General features: G+C 51.9%; 2 protein-coding genes across 2 annotated transcripts in view; both read right to left on the reverse strand.

The window, feature by feature from the left end:
- Positions 1-14,308: 14,308 nt before the first annotated feature.
- The window catches only part of GNG7 (G protein subunit gamma 7), a 191,896-nt gene continuing 186,463 nt past the window's right edge, over positions 14,309-19,741 (reverse strand). Inside the window, exon 5 of the mRNA XM_024238139.3 lies at positions 14,309-18,322. Within this exon, the coding sequence (XP_024093907.1) occupies positions 18,197-18,322 (126 nt within the window). The 3' untranslated portion in view covers positions 14,309-18,196. The remainder of the gene's footprint in view (positions 18,323-19,741) is intronic.
- On the reverse strand, positions 14,934-16,763 carry LOC100937097 (uncharacterized). Its single transcript, XM_003779022.4, has 3 exons — positions 16,717-16,763; positions 16,109-16,275; positions 14,934-15,424 (listed from the first exon to the last, which is right to left on the reverse strand). The coding sequence occupies exons 1-3, from the start codon at positions 16,761-16,763 to the stop codon at positions 14,934-14,936; spliced, it is 705 nt and encodes a 234-aa protein (XP_003779070.2).

A 19,741-nucleotide genomic window follows, 5' to 3' on the forward strand; every position in this document is an offset into this window, starting at 1 on the left:
TAATTGACAAGTCTGGAGGCCAGGAGTCCAAAATCAGTCTCACTGGGCTATAAATCAAGCTGTGAGCAGGGCTGGGCCCTCCTGGAGGATCCAGGGGAGAACCTGGTTTCCACCTTTCCCAGCATTTAGAGGCACCTGCTTCCCTCAGCTTGGGGCCCCTTCCTCCATGTTCATGGCTGGCAGTGCAGCCTCTTCCAGTCTCTGACTCTTACCCCCCACCTCCTATTTATTATTATTATTATTATTTTAGTGGGGTTTTGCTCTTTTTGCCCAGGCTGGAGTGCAATGGCGCCATCTCGGCTCACTGCAACCTCCACCTCCCGGGCTCAAGTGATTCTCCTGCCTCAGCCTCCTGAGTAGCTGGGATTACAGGCATGCGCCACCACGCCCAGCTAATTTTGTATTTTTAGTAGAGATGGGGTTTCTCCATATTGGCCAAGCTGGTGTCGAATTCCTGATCTCAGGTGATCTGCCTGTCCTGGCCTCCCAAAATGCTGGGATTACAGCCATAAGCCACTGCACCTGGCTGTTTGTTTGTCTTAAGAAAAATCTTTTTCATTGTGCAAGTTAATTTTTTTTTTTAAGAGATAGAGTCTTGCTCTGTAGCCCAGGCTGGAGGGCAGTGATGCAATCATAGCTCACTGAAGCTGCAAACTCCTGGGCTCAAGGAATCCTCCCACCTTAGCCTCCCGAGTAGCTGGGACCACAGGCACTCACCACCACGTCTGGCTAATTTTTTAAAATTATTTTTTGTAGAGTGGGGGTCTTGCTATGTTGCCCAGACTGGTCTCCAAATCCTGGGCTCAAGTGATCCTCATGTCTTGGCCTCCCAAAGTGCTGAGATTACAGGTGTGAGCCACCACACCCGGCCTGCAAGTTGATTTTTTTGAGTATATTGCTTCTCTCCAAGGGCGGATGGCCTGACCGGGATAAGACCCGTGAACAGATGTGGGTAAATGTGGGTTTGGCATTTGGCAGGAAATGCTTATGGAATTCAGGAGAAAACTGTCATTGATCTGTCCTATATGCCAGCTGGATATCAAGCACATTGCAGTATCTTAAGACCATCAGCCAGTTTTATTTATTGGATGCTTATTAAGTACTTAATGCCTATTTAATATTCACAGCCACCTTAATGCTAATAATCATCCTCACCTTACAGACGAGGAAACTGACACGGAGCCATGACTTGTCGAAAGGCCCAGCCGGGCGCGGTGGCTCATGCCTGTCATCCCAGCACTTCGGGAGGCCGAGGCGGGCGGATCACCTGAGGTCAGGAGATCGAGACTATCCTGGCTAACACGGTGAAACCCCATCTCTACTAAAAATACAAAAAATTAGCCGTGCGTGGTGGCGGGCGCCTGGAGTCCCAGCTACTCGGGAGGCTGAGGCAGGAGAATGGCATGAACCCGGGAGGCAGAGCTTGCAGTGAGCCGAGATCGCGCCACTGCACTCCAGTCTGGGTGACAGAGCAAGACTCCATTTCAAAAAAAAAAAAAAGAAAGTCCCTCAGCCAAGTTGGTGGCGGAAGCTACCTAGCCGGTTCTGTTTCCATTTGGCCTTGCTGCTGCCTCTTGCTTGAATGCTTTCAGGGGCCATGCAGGCTCACCCCTCAGCTATCCCCTTGTTCTGGTCCTCCAGCAACAGTCTTGGGAAGTTAGTGGGTTCCACAATCCTGAGCCCAAGCTCAGTGCAGCTCTCCCACCCTCAGGTGCCTTCTGCAAACAAAGGACCCCCCAGAGCCCACGGAGGGAACGTTTCGAAAGTGTGCTGGCCAGGAAAGAGACCAGACGTGAACCACACTTCCTCCCTCCCTCTGCTCTAGATGGCTGCACCAGAGGTGGTCGGGAGGAGGCTGCCAGATAGACAAGACAACAGGAGCGTCGGAAACAGGCGGCTTCCACTACTTCCTCCCAATGTGGGGATGTGACTGGGAGGGCAGCTCCATGACCCAAGGATGGGACTTTGGCTTTCTTTTATCCCCAAGCCAGCCCGTGACATGCCTTCTGCTAGATGGCTGTCTGCAGCTCTGACCCTGTAGTTTTGCGCAGATTGTCTGTCCCATGAAACTTTTAGACTCCGGCCTGAGAATTCCTCCTTTCTTCTTCTTTTTTTTGAAACAGAGTCTAGCTCTGTCGCCCAGGCTGGTCTGCAGTGGCACAATCTCAGCTCACTGCAAGCTCTGCCTCCTGGGTTCAAGCGATGCTCCTGCCTCAGCCTCCTGAGTAGCTGGGATTATAAGCATGTGCCACCACGCCCAGCTAATTTTTGTATTATTAGTAGAGATGGGGTTTCATCGTGTTAGACAGGATGGTCCCGATCTCCTGACCTCGTGATCCACCCGCCTTGGCCTCCCAAGTGTTGAGATTACAGGCGTGAGCCACCCCGCCCGGCTGAGAATTGTTCCTTTCTAGAGGCCACTCCATGTGGCCTTAGAGGGGAGGGGTTGTGGGGACAGGAGTAGTTACCAAAGGCAGAACCCTTTTAGATTCTCCTGATCTTACAGAGTGGGCTGGAGGCACGTAAACCACCTGATAATGCAAGCTGGGTTTTCCTGCATGTTCTCTGGAGTAGGTCACTCATCCTAGGTGAAAGCAGATCTTTTTCCTAGGATCTGAGGCTTTAGACGCAGGAATTGTCGCCGCCACTTGCTTCAGAATCCCAGTGCTCCTCCGTCTGTAATTCCTCATTTTACTGATCAATTGAGACAGACAAATGCAGTTAGAAGACACTGGGATGACCTCTGGAAGGTCCAAGGGACCAGAGTGAATGTTGTTGCCAAAGATCCTGTAAGTGAGAGGCGGAGCCGGGGCCGAGACTGGACACCTGTCAGCGAGCTTGTTCTGCCAACGACACCCTGGACTGTGTTGGCTTACGCTGGCAGTCTGCATTCTGAACAGAGGAGACGTTTCTTTCTCAACCTTGGCTTGGAGTTCTCCCCAGAGTGATAAATGTTGGCGAGAAAGAGTGGCACATTCTTTTTTTTGTGATAAATGTTGGCGAGAAAGAGTGGCACATTCTTTTTTTTTTTTTTTTTTTAGACGGAGTTTCACTCTTGTCACCCAGGCTGGAGTGAAGTGGTGCGATCTTGGCTCACCACAACCTCCGCCTCCCGGGTTCAAGCGGTTCTCCTGCCTCAGCCTCCCGAGTAGCTGGGACTACAGGCATGTGCCACCATGCCCGGCTAATTTTGTATTTTTAGTAGAGACGGGGTTTCTCCATGTGGGTCAGGCTGGTCTCAAACTCCTGACCTCAGGTGATCCGCCCACCTCGGCCTCCCAAAGTGCTGGGATTACAGGCATGAGCCACTGCGTCCGGCCAAGAGTGGCACATTCTTAGGGCCGGCTCACCCGTGAGGCCCTACATCACTCTTTCCACTGTAAACCCTGTGGTGGCTGCTACAAATCAGCCGCAAGTGCACTACAGAAAGCACTGAACCTGACGCGGCCACCCAGGGGGAGCCCCCATCCCGGAGACTTTGCTGTACCCTCCCAGGCCCCTCATGGGATTCTTTCTCTTTTCTTTGGATCCCTGGTGGGGGTCGGGGGTGTGTGGGAGGGTGCAGAATAAACCCTGAGCCTGCCTCATTGGCTGCCTGGGCTCCAGAGCCCTGCCGTTGCTTGTGGAGGACTTTCTGAGAATCACGTGGACTGGCCAGAAGGGCTGGGAACTGGAGAGCAGGCAAGGATTCTGGAAGAGGGAAGATCCCAGTGGGAGGGATTTGAGGCTGGCAGTGGGTCAGAGACAGAAGTCCAGGTGGACAGGTTTAAAGTCTCTGCTTATGGCAGGGCGCGGTGGCTCATGCCTGTAATCCCAGCACTTTGGCAGGCCAAGGTGGGTGGATCACTTGAGGTCAGGAGTTTGAGACCAGCCTGGGCAACATACTGAAACCCTGTCTCTACTAAAAATACAAAAATTAGCCGGGAGTGGTGGCGAGCGCCTGTAATCCCAGCTACTCAGGAGGCTGAGGCAAGAGAATCACTTGAACCCAGGAGTCGGAGGTTGCAGTGAGCCGAGATTGCACCACTGCACTCCAGCCTGGGTGACAGAGGGAGACTCTGTTTCAAATAAAATAAGATAAAATAAAATAAAATAAAATAAATAAAAATAAAAGTCTCTGCTTAGATAAGCACTATGCCTCTGCTGCCTGTAAATGGCTCTTTTACCCTTTCTTTAGTATGAAAACAAATTTTCTAATTATTATAAACAAAATGTGTGCAATGTGGAGGCTGGCTGGTGGTACTCATTATCCTTCTCTTGCTTGACGCTAAGCGAAAGATAAATTGTTGCCTCTGGCCCTTCCCAGGACCAAAGAGAAGGCACGACGCCAAATGCATCTCCTTGGATTTGGGAGGCAATGTATACTTAATTTGGGTGTGCTTCTCCGGCCTGGTTGGGGAGGCCATCGTGCCCTCCCTCCATCAATCTGTGCTCTGTGGCATCTGTAGCGTGGACCCTTCTTTGCTTTGCAGAGGCAGGATGTCTGCATTCTGCATTGTACCCAGCCCAGTCCAGAGTTTACAGTAGGGGTCACCCTTGGAGGTTTGTGTTCTGTGGGTTTTACCCAATGCATGAGGTTACATATCCACCATGACAGTGTCACATACAGTAATTTCACTGCTCCCCAAATCCTCTGTGCTCCACCTATTCACCCTTATCCCCGCTTCCTTCAACCTGGGTAACCCCTGATTTTTTTTTTTTTTTTTTTTTTGATGGAGTCTCATTCTGTCACCCAGGCTGGGGTGCAGCGGTGCCATCTGGGCTCACTGCAACCTCCGCCTCCCGGGTTCGAGCGATTCTCCTGCCTCAGCCTCCTGAGTAGCTGGGACTACAGCCACGCACCACCACGTCCAGCTAATTTTGTATTTTCAGTAGAGACAGGGTTTCTCCATGTTGGTCAAGCTGATCTCGAACTCCCGACCTCCGGTGATCCACACGCCTCAGCCTCCCAAAGTGCTGGGATGACAGGTGTGAGCCACCACTGATGTTTTTACTCATGTATAGCTTTGCCTTTTGCAGAATCTTTTCTAGTTGGGATCGTAGCATGGAGGCTGTGAAGGCTGCAGCTTCTTTCACTTGTTTCCCAGTGTATTCCAGCTTTCAGGGGTTATTCGTACAACTCGGCTTGTGGCTTCACATCACTCCAGCCTCTTGTTTCTGTTGTTATGTCTCCTTCTCTGACTGACCTTCCTGACACCCTCTTATAAGGACCCGGTGATGACATTGGGCCTACTTGGATAATCCAGACAAGATCTTTGATTTTTTTTTTTTTTTTTGAGATAGAGTCTTGCTCTGTTGCCCAGGCTAGAGTACAGAGGCTCCATCTCGGCTCACTGCAACCTCTGCCTCCCGGGTTCAAGCAATTCTCCTGCCTCAGCCTCCTGAGTAGCTGGGACTACAGGCACCCGCCACCATGCCCGGCTAATTTTTTGTATTTTTAGTAGAGATGGCATTTCACTGTGTTAGCCAGGATGGTCCCAAACTCCTGACCTCAGGTGATCCACCCACCTCGGCCTCCCAAAGCGCTGGGATTACAGGCGCCAGCCACCGTGTAATCCCAGCTACTTGGGTTGCTGAGGCAGGAGAATCGCTTGAACCTGGGAGATGGAGGTTGCAGTGAGCTGAGATCATGCCATTGCACCCCAGCCTGGGTGACAGAGTGAGACTCTGTCTTCAAAAAAAAAAAAAAAAAAACTACACATTGAGTACAGGGGACACTGCTCAGGCTCGGGTGATGGGTGCACCAGAATCTCGGAAATCACCACTGAAGAGCTTATTCATGTAACTAAACACCGCCTGCCCCCTAATAACCTATTAAAATAAATTCTTAATTAATTACCCATTTTTAAGTACACAGGTCAGCAGGATGAAGTACATTCACACGGTAGTGCCGCCATCACCACGATCTTCTCCAGAACTTTCTCCTCTTCCCAAATTAAAATTTGGTCCCCACGAAACACTCACTCCCCATCCCCCTCCCCAGCCCCTGGCAACTCACCCTTCTGCTTTCTGTCTGTGTGAATCTGATGACTCTAGGGACCTCATATAAGGGCAACTTTTTAAAATTTTTAATTATTATTGCTATTATTTTTTTCTTTTTTTTGAGACGGAGACTCGCTCTGTCGCCCAGGCTGGAGTGCAGTGGCGCGATCTCTGCTCACTGCAAGCTCCGTCTCCTGGGTTCACGCCATTCTCCTGCCTCAGCCTCCAGAGTAGCTGGGACTACAGGCGCCCGCCACCACGCCCGGCGAAATTTTTGTATTTTTTTTTTAGTAGAGACAGGGTTTCACCGTGTTAGCCAGGATGGTCTCGATCTCCTGACCTCGTGATCCGCCCACCTCGGCCTCCCAAAGTGCTGGGATTACAGGCGTGAGCCACCGTGCCCGGCAATTTTTAATTATTATTATTTCTTTTTTAAAAATATGAAATGCTTCATGTCATCGTTAGGCAGGGGCAACACTAATCTTTGCATCCTTCCAACTTTTTGAATATGTGCTACTGAAGTGAGCATGTTATAAGGGTAAGGTTTTTTTTGTTTGTTTTTTTTTAAATTTTGAGATGGAGTTTTGCTCTTGTTGCAATGATGCGATCTCATCTCACTGCAATCTCTGCCTCCCAGGTTCAAGCGATTCTCCTGCCTTAGCCTCCTGAGTAGCTGGGATCACAGGCGTGCACCACCACGTCCAGCTAATTTTGTACTTCTAGTAGAGACGGGGTTTCGCCATGTTGGTTAGGCTGGTCTCGAACTCCTGACCTCAGGTGATCCACCCACCTTGGCCTCCCAAAGTGCTGGGATGACAGGCGTGAGCCACTGTACCTGGCCAGTAAAGGCTTTAAATGTTTAATGACTTCAATCTGTTGTGACTTTTTTTCTGTCCTAATAGCTTAAGCAAACCCCTTCTGGAATATCTGAAAAATATTTTGGTGGGTGTATGAGACAGGGCCGACTTCATGGGTGTGCGACTTGTGAGTCACCTAGGGCCCCATGATCAGAAGGGCTGTGTGGTCGGAAGGGCCCCACACTTGGTTTAATGCTGCTGTCATTGTCTTGAAATTCTTAAAACATTTTTGAAAAAGGGCCCTGTGTTTTCATTTTCTACTGAGCCCTGCAAATTATGTGGCCGGTCCTGGTATGAGACCCTCTTAGGCTCCCCTGCAGAGCCTCTCAACCTCACCCACTCACAGGCTAGCTCCGTCGGGTATTGACGGATGTCACTCAGGTGTGAGCTCTGCACCTGAGCTCCCCCCTGCACACAGGCAGCCACAACCAGTCAGTGCAGAGGTGAGCCTGTGGCCAGTGAGGAGCCAGTGAGTCAACCTCCAGGCAGTGCAGAGGTGAGCCTGTGACCAGTGAGTCACCAGTGAGTCAACCTCCTCCCGCCTATGGGCCCTGAGATGCTGCCTCCGTGAGCTTGCGGGGACAAGGGTGCCTATATTAAGCCAAGGCTGAGGCAGTGACACACCCTTTTATGGGCCTGCTCTCGCTCCCTGCTTCATTGTCCTGGTCCCTCCCTCTCGTACGGAGGATCAGACTGGACTGCCCCGGAAGATGAGCATATGAACCTTCTATCTCAGGCTCTGCCTCTGGGGAGCCCAAGCTGTGGTTGGCTGAATAGCGGCCGGCAAAGATGTCCTTGTTCTAATTCCTGGAACACGGGTATGTCACCTTCCATGGCAGCAGAGACTCTGCAGGTGAGATTGAGTGAAGGGCTCTGAGATGGGAGAGCAGCCTGGATGATCTGGAGGCCCCAGTGTCCTCACAGGGTCCCTCATACGAGAGACTGGAAGAGGCTGCGCTCCTGGCTGTGAAAGTGGAGGAAGGGGCCCCGAGCCAAGGGATGTGAGCCCCTCGACTCTGGGAAAGACAAGAAGTTGGATTCTTTTTTTTTTTTTAATTTAAAATAATTTAATTTTAAGTCTGGGATACATGTGCAGATCTAATGATAGTCTAGGAGAAAATATTTGCAACACCTATAACAGATCAGAATTCACAAGCCTGCAGGTTTGTTACATAGGTAAACGTGCCATGGTGGTTTGCCGCACCAATCAACCCGTCACCTAGGTATTAAAGCCCCACGTGATGCTGGGCACGGTGGTTCATGCCTGTAATCCTAGCACTTTGGGAGGCCAAGGCGAGTGGCTTGCTCGAGGTCAGGAGTTCGAGATCAGCCTGACCCACATGGTGAAACCCCATCTCTACTAAAAATACAAAAATTAGCTGGGTGTGGTGGCAGACGCCTGTAATCCCAGCTACTCAGGAGGCTGAGGCAGGAGAATCGCTTGAACCTGGGAGGCAGAGGTTGCAGTGAGCTGAGATTGCACCACTGCACTCCAGCCTGGGTGACAGAGCGAGACTCCGTCTCAAACAAACAAAAAGCCCCATGTGCATCAGCTCTTTATCCTGGAGCCCTGCCTCCCTTCCCCATCACCTCACCGCCCAATGGCCCCAGTGTGTCTTGTTCCCCTCCCTGTGTCCATGTGTTCTCAGTGTTCAGCTCCCACTTATAAGTGAGAACATGTGGTGTTTGATTTTCTGTTCCTGTGTTAGTTTGCTGAGGATAACAGCTTCCAGCTCCATCCATGTCCCTGCAAAGGACATGATCCCGTTCCTTTTTCTGGTTGCATAATATTCCATGCTGTGTATGTACAACATTTTTTTTTTTTTTTGAGACGGAGTCTCACTCTGTCGCCCAGGCTGGAGTGCAGTGGCGCGATCTCAGCTCACTGCAACTTCCACCTCCTGGGTTCAAGCAATTCTTCTGCCTCAGCCTCTGGAGTAGCTGGGACTACAGGCGCCCACCACCACGCCCAGCTAATTTTTTGTATTTTCAGTAGAGACAGGTTTCACCGTGTTAGCCAGGATGGTCTTGATCTCCTGACCTCGTGATCCACCCTCCTCAGCCTCCCAAAGTGCTGGGATTACAGGTGTAAGCCACCGCGCCCGGCCCAACATTTTTTTTTTTTTTTAATTTTTGAGACAGAGTTTCACTCTGTCACTCAGGCTGGAGTGCAGTGGCTCGATCTCAGCTAACTGAAACCTCTGCCTCCCGGGTTCAAGCAATTCTCCTGCCTTTCAGCCTCCCAAGCAGCTGGGACTACAGGCATGCGTCACCATCTGCAGCTAATTTTTGTGTTTTTAGTAGAGACGGGGTTTTGCCATGTTAGCTAGACTGGTCTCGAACTCCTGACCTCAGATGATCTGCCTGCCTCGGCCTCCCAAAGTGCTGGGATTACAGGTGTGAGCCACTGTGCCTGGCCAAGATCTGCTTTTTCAATTATACTAGGTTGCTTGGGCAAATGGCTTTTAAAATTTGTCCTCAGCTGAGGCAGGAGGATCACCTGAGGTCGGGAGTTCGAGACCAGCCTGACCAACATGGCGAAATCCCGTCTTTCCTAAAAATACAAAATTAGCTGGGCGTGGTGGTGCATGCCTGTAATCCCAGCTACTCGGGAGGCTGAGGCAGGAGAATCGCTTGAATCTGGGAGGTGGAGGTTGCAGTGAGCCGAGAACATGCCATTGCACTCCAGCCTGGGCGGCAAGAGCGAAACTCCGTCTCAAAAAAAGAAAGAAATAAACATGTTCATAAGGCACTTTATTGAAAGATAGTGTGTAAAAGTAGCAAAACTCAGAAATAATCTAAATGTCCATCAATAGTATATAATTTTTTTTTTTTTGAGATGGAGTCTCGCTCTGTTGCCCAGGCTGGAGTGCAGTGGCACAATCTTGGCTCACTGCAACCTCTGACCCCCAGGTTCATTGCCTGCCTCAGCCTCCCGAGTAGCTGGGATTACAGGTGCCTGCCACCATGCCTGGCTAATTTTTATTTTTTATTTTGGTATTTTTAGTAGAGACGGGGTTTCACCATGTTGACCAGGCTGGCCTTGAACTCCTGACCTCAGGTGATCCTCCCGCCTCGGCCTCTCAAAGTGCTGGGATTTCAGGTGTGAGCCACTGCGTCCGGCTAAGCATGTAAATTAAATTACTCTGGAGTTGTTAAAATGCACTGATTTTTAAAAAAATTATTATTTTTAATATCTTTTTTGTTTTCCTTCATAAAAATGCAATGACTTAGCAAGCTGTCGGTCATAGGAACTTAAGTGAAAAAAACAAAAAAAAGCTAAGCTAGCATCGGAGCAGTCTGTGTTGAGTGAGTCCAGTTTTGAGAAACAAATGGCAAGTGTTGGTATGAAATAGCGCCGATCTCCATTACAGAAGACGGTCTTGGGCACGTGTGCAGGAGCCCTACGGTCTGGCTGAAAATTCTGCCTAGTTCTGGCCTTACCACTTTCTGGCTGTGGACTCAAGGGAGTTGTTTACCTTCTGTGAGTCCATGTTTATTCATCTGCACAATCAATGCGTAGAACCATAGCCCTTACCTCACAGCGTTTCCTGATCAGGTGACACAATCCAAGGAAATGAACCATTATTGCTACTTACTGTCACTACCTTCTTCTGATGCCAACGTTTGCGCACGCCTAGAAGTTTGAAGGATTTGCCTCAGCTGTGAACAAATGGTGGCTACAGGTGCTGAGAATGGGTCTGAAGAAGGGCGTGGAGGGATCTTCCCTCCCCTCCCCTCCCCTCCCCTCCCCTCCCCTCCCCTTCTCTCTCTCTCTCCCTCCCTCCCTCTCTCTCTTTTCTTTCTCTCTCTCTCACCTCCCTCCCTCTCTCTCTTTTCTTTCTTTCTCTCTCTCCCCTCCCTCCCTCTCTCTCTTTCTCTCTTTCCCCTCCCTCTCTCTCTCTCTCTCTTTTTTTCTTTCTTTCTCTTTTTCTTTTTTGACAGAGTCTCGCTTTGTTGCCCAGTCTGGAGTGCAGTGGCACGATCTCGGCTCACTGCAAGCTCTGCCTCCCAGATTCATGCCATTCTCCTGCCTCAGCCTCCCGAGTAGCTGGGACTACAGGCGTGCGCCACCATGCCTGGCTAATTTTTGTATTTTTAATAGAGACAGGGTTTCACCGTGTTAGCCAGGATGGTCTCAATCTCCTGACCTCGTGATCCGTCTGCCTCGGCCTCCCAAAGTGCTGGGGTTACAGGCGTGAGCCACCACGCCCGGCCACATGTTGGTTTTTCAATGGCTATTATTTAAGCATCTTCCATGTCTTTTGTGTGTGTGTGTGGTTTTTTTTTTTTTTTTTTTTGACAAGAGTCTCGCTCTGTTGCCCAGGCCGGAGTGCAGTGGTGTGATCTCAGCTCACTACAACCTCCACCTCCCAGGTTCAAACGATTGTCCTGCCTCAGCCTCCTGAGTAGGTGGGACTACAGGTAAAGGCCACCACACCCAGCTAATTTTTCTATTTTTAGTGGAAAGGAGGTTTCACCATGTTGGCCAGGCTGGTCTCGAACTTCTGACCTCAGGTGATCTGCCCACCTCAGTCTCCCAAAGTGCTGGGATTACAGGCATGAGCCACAGTGCCCAGCCAAGGATGACTTTTGAATCCTGTATGATTTTATGTAACTTCTTCTTCTTTCTTTTTTTTTTTTTTGAGATGGAGTTTCGCTCTTGTTGCCCAGGCTGGAGTGTAATGGCACGACGTCGGCTCACTGCAACCTCTGCCTCCCAGGTTCAAGCGATTCTCCTGCCTCAGCCACCTGAGTAGCTGGGATTACAAGCATGCGCCACCACGCCCGACTAATTTTTTTGTATTTTTAATAGAAACGGGGTTTCTCCATGTTGGTCAGGCTAGTCTTGAACTCCCAACCTCAGGTGATCCGCCTGCCTCGGCCTCCCAAAATGTTGGGATTAACATACATGAGCCACTGTGCCTGGCCTATTTTATGTAACTTCTATAGTTATTATATTTTGTTTCAGAGACCAGGAAAATAAATTGTAAACCTTTTTGGCTTATTTCCCATGTCTTTTTTTCTGTGCATTAAAACAAAACAAAACAAACAAAACAAGGCAGGGCGGGGTGGCTCATGCCTGTAATCCCAGCACTTTGGGAGGCCAAGGCGGGCGGATCATGAGATCAGGAGATCGAGACCATCCTGGGTAACACGGTAAAACCCTGTCTCTACTGAAAATACAAAAAATTAGCTGGGTGTGGTGGTGGGCGCCTGTAGTCCCAGCTATTCGGGAGGCTGAGGCAGGAGAATGGCCTGAACCCGGGAGGTGGAGCTTGCAGTGAGCTGAGATTGCGACACTGCACTCCAGCCTGGGCGACAGAGCGAGACTCCCTCTCAAAAAACAAAACAAAACAAAAAACCCATTGCTAGTAATGTGTACGATTTTGCATGTAAGTTTTTCAGTGACTATATTATTAGGCTGGTGCAAAAGTAATTGCAATTTTGCCATTAAAAAGGTGAAAACCACAATTACCTTTGCACTAACCTCATATTTAAGCATCTTCCATGTCCTTAAATACCAATCATAATGGATAAATACAAGGTGGTCTGTCTGGAAAAAGGAATATTACTCAGCCATGAAAAGGAACAAAGCTCTGACATAGGCTAGCACCTGGATGAACCCTGAGGATGTCACAGCCAGGGAGAGGTGCCAGACATAAAAGGCCACACAATACAGGATCCCATTTATGTGAACTGCGAAGGACAGGCTAATCTACAGAGACAGAAAAAGGATTCACGGTGGCCTGGGGCTGGGGAGGGGCGGAGGGTGACTGCTGATGGGGATGGGACGTCTTTGGGGTGATGACAGTATTCTGGAACTACATAGAGGTGATGGTTACACAACTCCTATATTTTACATTTTATTTTATTTTATTAATTAATTAATTTATTTCGGAGACGGAGTCTTGCTCTTGTTGCCCAGGCTGGAATGCAGTGGTGCGATCTCGGCTCACTGCAAGCTCCGCCTCCCAGGTTCAAGCGATTCTCCTGCCTCAGCCTCCTGAGTAGCTGGGATTACAGGTGCCCGCCATCACTCCCAGCTAATTTCTGTATTTTTGGTAGAGACGGGGTTTCACCATGTTGGCCAGGCTGGTCTCAAGCTCCTGACATCAGGTGATCCGCCTGCCTCAGCCTCCCAAAGTGCTGGGATAGCTGGCATGAGCCACTGCGCCCAGCTGTGAAAGCACTTTCTAGGAAGGTTGTACCCGCTTCGAGGTCCTTTGGCAGCACGTGACAGCTTGTATCCTCCTGTGTTCCTGCCAGCATAGAGCCCAAAAGCTTTTCTTAATCTTTTTTTTGTTTTGTTTTGAGACGGCTTCTCACTCTTGTTTCCCAGGCTAGAGTGCAGTGGCGCGATCTCGGCTCACAGCAACCTCTGCCTCCTGGGTTCAAGCGACTCTCCTGCCTCAGCCTCCCAAGCAGCTGGGATTACAGGCACCCTCCACCACACTCAGCTAATTTTTGTATTTTTAGTAGAGATCGGGTTTCACTGTGTTGCCCAGGCTGGTCTCGAACTCCTGACCTCAGATGATCTGTCCACCTCAGCCTCCCAAAGTGCTGGGATTACAGGCGTGAGCTATTGAGCCTGGCCTTCCTCCTAGATTTTCTTTTCTTTTTCTTTTTTTTTGAGACAGAGTCTCACTCTGTTGCCCAGGCTGGAGTGCAGTGGCGCAATCTTGGCTCACTGTAACCTCCGCCTCCCGGGTTCAAGTGATTCTCCTGCCGCAGCCTCCCGAGTAGCTGGGACTACAGGAGCCCACCACCATGCCCAGCTAATTTTTTTTTGTATTTTTAGTAGAGACAAGGTTTCACCAGGTTGGCCAGGCTGGTCTCGAACACCTGACCTCATGATCTGCCCTCCTCAGCCTTCCAAAGTGCTGGGATTACAGGTGTGAGCCACTGTGCCCGGCTTTTTTTTTTTTTTTTCTTTTGAGATGGAGTCTTGATCTGTTGCCCAGGCTGGAGTGCAGTGGCGTGATCTTGGTTCACTGCAGCCTTTGCCTCTTGGGTTCAAGCAATTCTCCTGCCTCATCCTCTTGAGGAGCTGGGATTATAATCATGTGCCATCACACCCAGCTAATTTTTATAGTTTTAGTAGAGACGTGGTCTCACCATGTTGGCCAGGCTGGTCTCGAACTCCTGACCTCAGGTGATCCGCCAGCCTCGGGCTTCCAAAGTGCTGGGATTCCAGGCCTGAGCCACAGCGCCCGGCCCCTCCTAGATGTTCTAAGTACAAATCCGAAAGCCCATTGGGCCTGAACGTTCCCGGTTTGTGGTGCTGCCTCCAGGGGTCCCCTCCTGTTACCTCTTCCCTGGGCCGGTGAAGGGAGGGTGGACGGGATGGTATGGGGCCATGGGTCCCCATGCCTGGAGCCAAGCCCGGGGCATCTGCTTGCATGCTAGGAGCTCCCTCCCCAGCAAGCGCTGGGACAGGGAGAGAAGGAACAGCCCGCAGCCAGGAGAAAAGGGAGAGTGAGGCTTTTTATTGTGTATGAATTCACGTTGTATCAACAACTCCACACAATATTAAAACACTGCAAGAAAGTGGGTGCGGCACACCTGGAATTTTAAAAAAGTCAGAAATAAAAACAACCAGACATCCCAATGCAGATGGCATAGAACCTGCTAGAACCACAGGCGGCGGCTGGAAACAGGAGACAGGTGTTTACAAAGATTAGATCGGCAACGGTTCCGTGGACAGAGCAGGAGGCGCGGCTGGCCGGCATATGGCTTCTGTGCAGAGGGCCCGGCCTCAGGCCGTGGACTTTTTAATAAGTGACCCCTTGAGGAAGGGCGTGGTGGCTCCACCTCCACCCGGAAGCCCCCTCCCGGGTCACTCACGCAGGGGCAGGTGTGTGATGGCCCTCTCCTCGCTGCCCCAGAGCTTGGGCAGGGCAGGGGCTGTTAACTTGGAGATGGATGCGTGGCCTGGAGGCCTAGCGTTGCGCCTCGTACACGGTGGCCGGCCCGTCAAAGGGACCACGCAGAAGGAGGGAAAGAGGAGCACCTTCCGCTCCGGCCCAGCCGCGCCGTTTATGTCCCCAGGGGCCAGAGGTCACAGCTGAGCTACCTGTGCTTGGCCTGGGGTTACCCCTGGGGAGAGTGGGAGAGGGGTGAGTGTTCTGGCTCCTTCCTGGAGACAGGAGGGCAGGGGAGGCAGAGCTGGTCCGGGAAGGTGCCCAGGTGGGTCACGACAGGGTCGGGGCCTGGCCCGCTGTGGCCCTTCACCCGGCAACTGGTGTCTTGCTCAGCACCGGGGAAGGCCGGTCGGAGACCCAGGCTACAGAAGGAGAAACAGCCTTCTCTCTCCCACCCGACGCTGCCTTGTGTGTGTGCGTGGGTGGGGGTGAGTGTCCTTAACTCTCTTTTCCCCTGGCGTGGCTGAGAGAGACTCGTCTCCCCAAGGCTAGAGCTGCTGCCGCCACCCCTGCCCGTCAGCTCCCTGTCTGGAGGTGCACGCACGCTCCTGGAAACACCCATAAAACATGCGTCCACCCCAGGGATTCCCGGCAGAAAAGCACATGCGGTGGTCGGTGTGTGCACTCGGGTGCCGCGTCTGCAAAGGTATTTTCCACAGTGTGGTCACTGAGGTCTACTCTAAAGGAAAAAAAAGTGGAGAATTTTTTTTAAATCCCCCAAGCTAGAAAGAAACCCACAGGCTTCTGGCAATGGCCACCTCCCTGGGGTCCGGGAGATGGTGGGGTCTGGACAGCTCAGGGAACCCAAGGCCCTGTGGACAGTGAAGGAGAGGCCAGCCTGTCCTTCCCCTCCCCGAGCCTCAGTTTACCTAGAACGCTCGGACCCCAGGCTTTCTGACTTCTGCGCAGGATCCCGTCTGTGGGGCAGGAGACGTGGCTTCAGGGCCTTTGGAGCTAAGTGTCCCTGGAAGCTGGGGTTTAACACCACCATCTCCACCAGCCTAGGAGGCCCGGCTGCCTGGGGCTGCGTCTCTGCAGCAGCCTCTGTTCCCCGCTGGCATTTCTGGGGTCACATCGTGAGGACACACCAGTGGGGCCAGGCTTGGCACAGCTGTGCCCCCTCCTCCCTCTGCCCTGGCAGCAGGGGCTCGGGGATTAAGGCCTCTTTTAAGGAAAAACGGGGTGGGGTGTGTTTGTTCCAAGTTACCAAGATGGCTCGTTGGAAAGGGTGGAGGCAGACAGGGTCTCCCTGCCTGGGGTCCTCCCAGGGTCTCTGGAACAGGCCTTTGTCCCTTCCTGCCATTCCTGCTATGGGTGGTGGGGATGCCCACACCCAAACCCCACCGGCTCCCAGCCCAACCACAGGAGGCTGCAGTCTCCGGGAGCCTCTGGGGCTCTCCTGGGCCAACAGCAGGTTTGGTGGGGAGGGCTCCCCGAAGTCCCAGCCCTCCCGGACCTGCCGTAGAGAGCTGGGTGCCGGGGGTGAGGAGCCCGGCTGTGGCCTGTGGGAGCTGCCCGAGGTTGAGGAGTGGAGGTCACTCCCCCCACACCTGCACACACACGGAGCCCTCTAGCCTTGGCGAGGTGGGAACCCTGGCAGTCACCCCAGGAAGTGAGCTGAGCAGGGATCCCCGCCTCACGGGCCTGCACGGAGGACCCGGGCGGCCGTCCAGAAACCCTCTCGGCATGGGTTCTTAGACACCCGTCTCCACTGAGGCCGGAGGGACAGGACTAGGCTAGTTTTTTTCTACTTGCTTCTAGGCCAGCCCCATGGAGGGGGTCCGGGCGGCCAGGCCTCCTGTGATCAGGGCTGTGTGGGGTCCCGGCTGCTCAGGATCCATCTCAGGTGTGGCTGCAGGTGATGCCGGCAGGCCTTGGAAGATGTGGCTGCACCTGCTCCTGTCCGTGCCGCAGAGGAGGGTGCAGTCAACTTTCAGAAGCCTCCCCCCAACCCCATGACATCTTCGATTTCCACTTGCCGCTGGGAGGAGTGGCCCATCCTGCGTCTAAGGCATCTCCCGGGCCTCAGACAGCCGTCCTGGGTCGCACGGGATGGAAAAGCAAAAAGATCGGGTTCGAGCGACAGGGTAACTTTTTGAGCAGACGTTTCGATCTCTGGGACAACGTCTCACCTCCCAGAGTCCTTCAAAGTCACTCCAAGATCGTGGAACAATTTTATACACACAGCAGCACAGGGTAGCCCCAGCCGCCCTGCCGCGGCTCCCCAGCCTGCATTTCTGTTTGAAAAATGTCTACGGTGGATGTCAGAGGGTAAGACAACCTGGAAGAGCCAAGGACGGTCAAAGCCTCTCCCAGCCACACAGATGCCTCGTGCTTAAAACACGCTGGGCGTGGTGGCTCACGCCTGTAATCCCAGCACTTCGGGAGGCCGAGGTGGGCGGATCACGAGGTCAGGAGTTTGAGAGCGGCCTGGCCAACACGGTGAAACCCCGTCTCTACTAAAAGTACAAAAATTAGCCGGGTGTGGTGGTGCACGCCTGTGGTCTCAGCTACTCGGGAGGCTGAGGCAGGAGAATCACTTGAACCGGGGAGGCGGAGGTTGCGGTGAGCCGAGATCACGCTGCTGCACTCCAGCCTGGGTAACAAGAGTGAAACTCCATCTCAAAAAAAGAAAAAAAAAAAAAATCCAAAAACATGATGGGCCGGGCCGGTGACGGCTTCCCTGGGGCAAGTCCCAAAAACCCGTTTCTGGCACAGAGGGGACCCTGCAGAAAGGACCCATGGCGAAGATCATGCAAGGGAGTCACACTTGGCAACTTTTCATAGACGAAGCCCCCTCCCGACCCCCACACTCCATCGTGCATTCATTGCATAATGGTGCAGTTTAGCGACGGGTTCAACCATCACAATCCGAGTTTAGCCGTATAGAGTAACAATTTTTTAAATGGAGAGATATTTCCAAAAAACTTCATGATGTCACCTCCCCCTCCACCCACCTCAATTTTACCTCTACTTAAAAACAACACAAAGCATTCCAGTGACCCTATGAAGTCTTTTTACCAATGGCCAATTCTCCCAGAACTATTGCCACCGGGCGAAGTCACCTCCCTTTCCCCCTCGGCGCCGGTCCACAATCGAAACGGCAATTGAGAGTTTTAAAAAATTGTTACCCCGTCGCTGGGGGATTTCAGTGATTCCGAAAGGGGAAGTGGCCGTAAAGCCTCCATCCCTTTTGGCCCAAACTGAGAGGGCAATGGGGTCAGACCTGAAGATCCATCTACACCTACAAGGTCCATTCTATCCCATCCGGGCGGTGGGAACGCCTTTTTTGGAGGGGGCGGGGGGATTTCTTTTGGAATTAAAGGTTTTGGGGACTTGAGATGTTTTGTTTGAGCTAATTACTGAATGATGCCCTGCCTGAGACAGAGAGAGAGAGAGAGAGAGAGAGAGAGAAAACATGTGAGAACACAGTTATAAAATAATACAAGGTTTCTTGTCCTTAAAGGGGTTCTCGGAGGCAGGGACTCCGACCAGCAGAGGGTCGTTCCGGGAGTGTTGCTCACAGTAGCTCATGAGGTCGGACGCCGCTTTGGAGACCTGTGTTTGAGCACAAGGAGGAGAGAGGGGAGATATAAGAAGAGGCTGGCACACCCGGGTTCACAGCAGCACCATTCCCAATAGCCACAGGCAGAAACAGCTCAGGAGCCCATCAACGGGGGCGTGGGCAAACAGTGCGGCCCGTCCACACACTGGAATATTACTCAGCCATGAAGAGGAGCGAGGCTCTGACATAAGCCACAACGTGGATGCATCTTAAGGGCCTCACGCTCAGTGAGAGATGCCAGACACAGAAGGCCACACAGTGTGTGATCCCATTTCTTTCTTTTCCTTTTGAGACGGAGACTCTATTTATTGCCCAGGCTCTAGTGCAGTGGTACGATCTCGGCTCACTGCAACCTCCAACTCGCGGGTTCAAGTGATTCTCCTGCCTCAGCCTCCCAAGTAGCTGGGATTACGGGCATGCGTCACCACACCCAGCTAATTTTTGTATTTTTAGTAGAGATGGGGTTTCACCATGTTGATCAGGCTGGTCTCAAACTCCTGACCTCGCGATACGCCTGCCTCAGCCTCCCAAAGTGCTGGGATTACAGGTGTGAGCCACCGCACCCGGCCGTGTGATCCCATTTCTATGAAATGTCCAGGACGGGCCTATCCACAGAGACGGGGGGGGACAGGGTTTCCTTTTGGGGTGATGGAATGTCCTGGAATAAACATGATTGGGTGCACAGCATTGTGACTATATTAAATATCATTAGTGGTAAACTTTATATGTGTCTTGGCCAGGTGCGGTGGCTCCCACCTGTAATCCCAACATGTTGGGAGGCTGAGGCGGGAGGATCACTTGAGCCTAGGAGTTTGAGACCAGCCTAGGCAACACAATGAGGCTCTATCTCTCCAAAATACACAAAAATGAGCCAGGCATAGTGATGTGGGCGTCTGTAGTCCCAGCTAACTAGGCGGCTAAGGCTGGAGGATTGCTTGAGCCTGGGAGGTTGAGGCTGCAGTGAGTCAAGATTACGCCACTGTACTCCAGCCTGGGGGATGGAGCGAGACCCTGTCTCAATTAAGATAAATAAATAAATAAATAAATAAGTTTATGCATGTCTTTTCCCAAAATTAAAAAAAGAAAAGTGCAGTGGTGTGATCTCAGCTCACTGCAATCTCTTGCTCCCCGGGTTCAAGCAATTCTCCTGCCTCAGCCTCCCGAGTAGCTGGGACTACAGGTGCCCGCCGCCACGCCCAGCTAATTTTTGTATTTTTGGTAGAGACGGGTTTCACCATGTTGGCCAGGATGGTCTCAAACTCCCGACTTCAAGTGATCCACCTGCCTCAGCCTCCCAAACTGCTGGGATTACAGGCGTGAGCCACGGCGCCTGGCCTAAAAAAGATTTTTTTAAAAAAGAAAAGGCTGGGCTTGCTTCAGCAAAAGCGTTGCCAGGTTTTGAACACAAAGGG

This window comes from Pongo abelii, chromosome 20 (assembly GCF_028885655.2).
Source record: "Pongo abelii isolate AG06213 chromosome 20, NHGRI_mPonAbe1-v2.0_pri, whole genome shotgun sequence".
NCBI classification, from domain to species: domain Eukaryota; kingdom Metazoa; phylum Chordata; class Mammalia; order Primates; family Hominidae; genus Pongo; species Pongo abelii.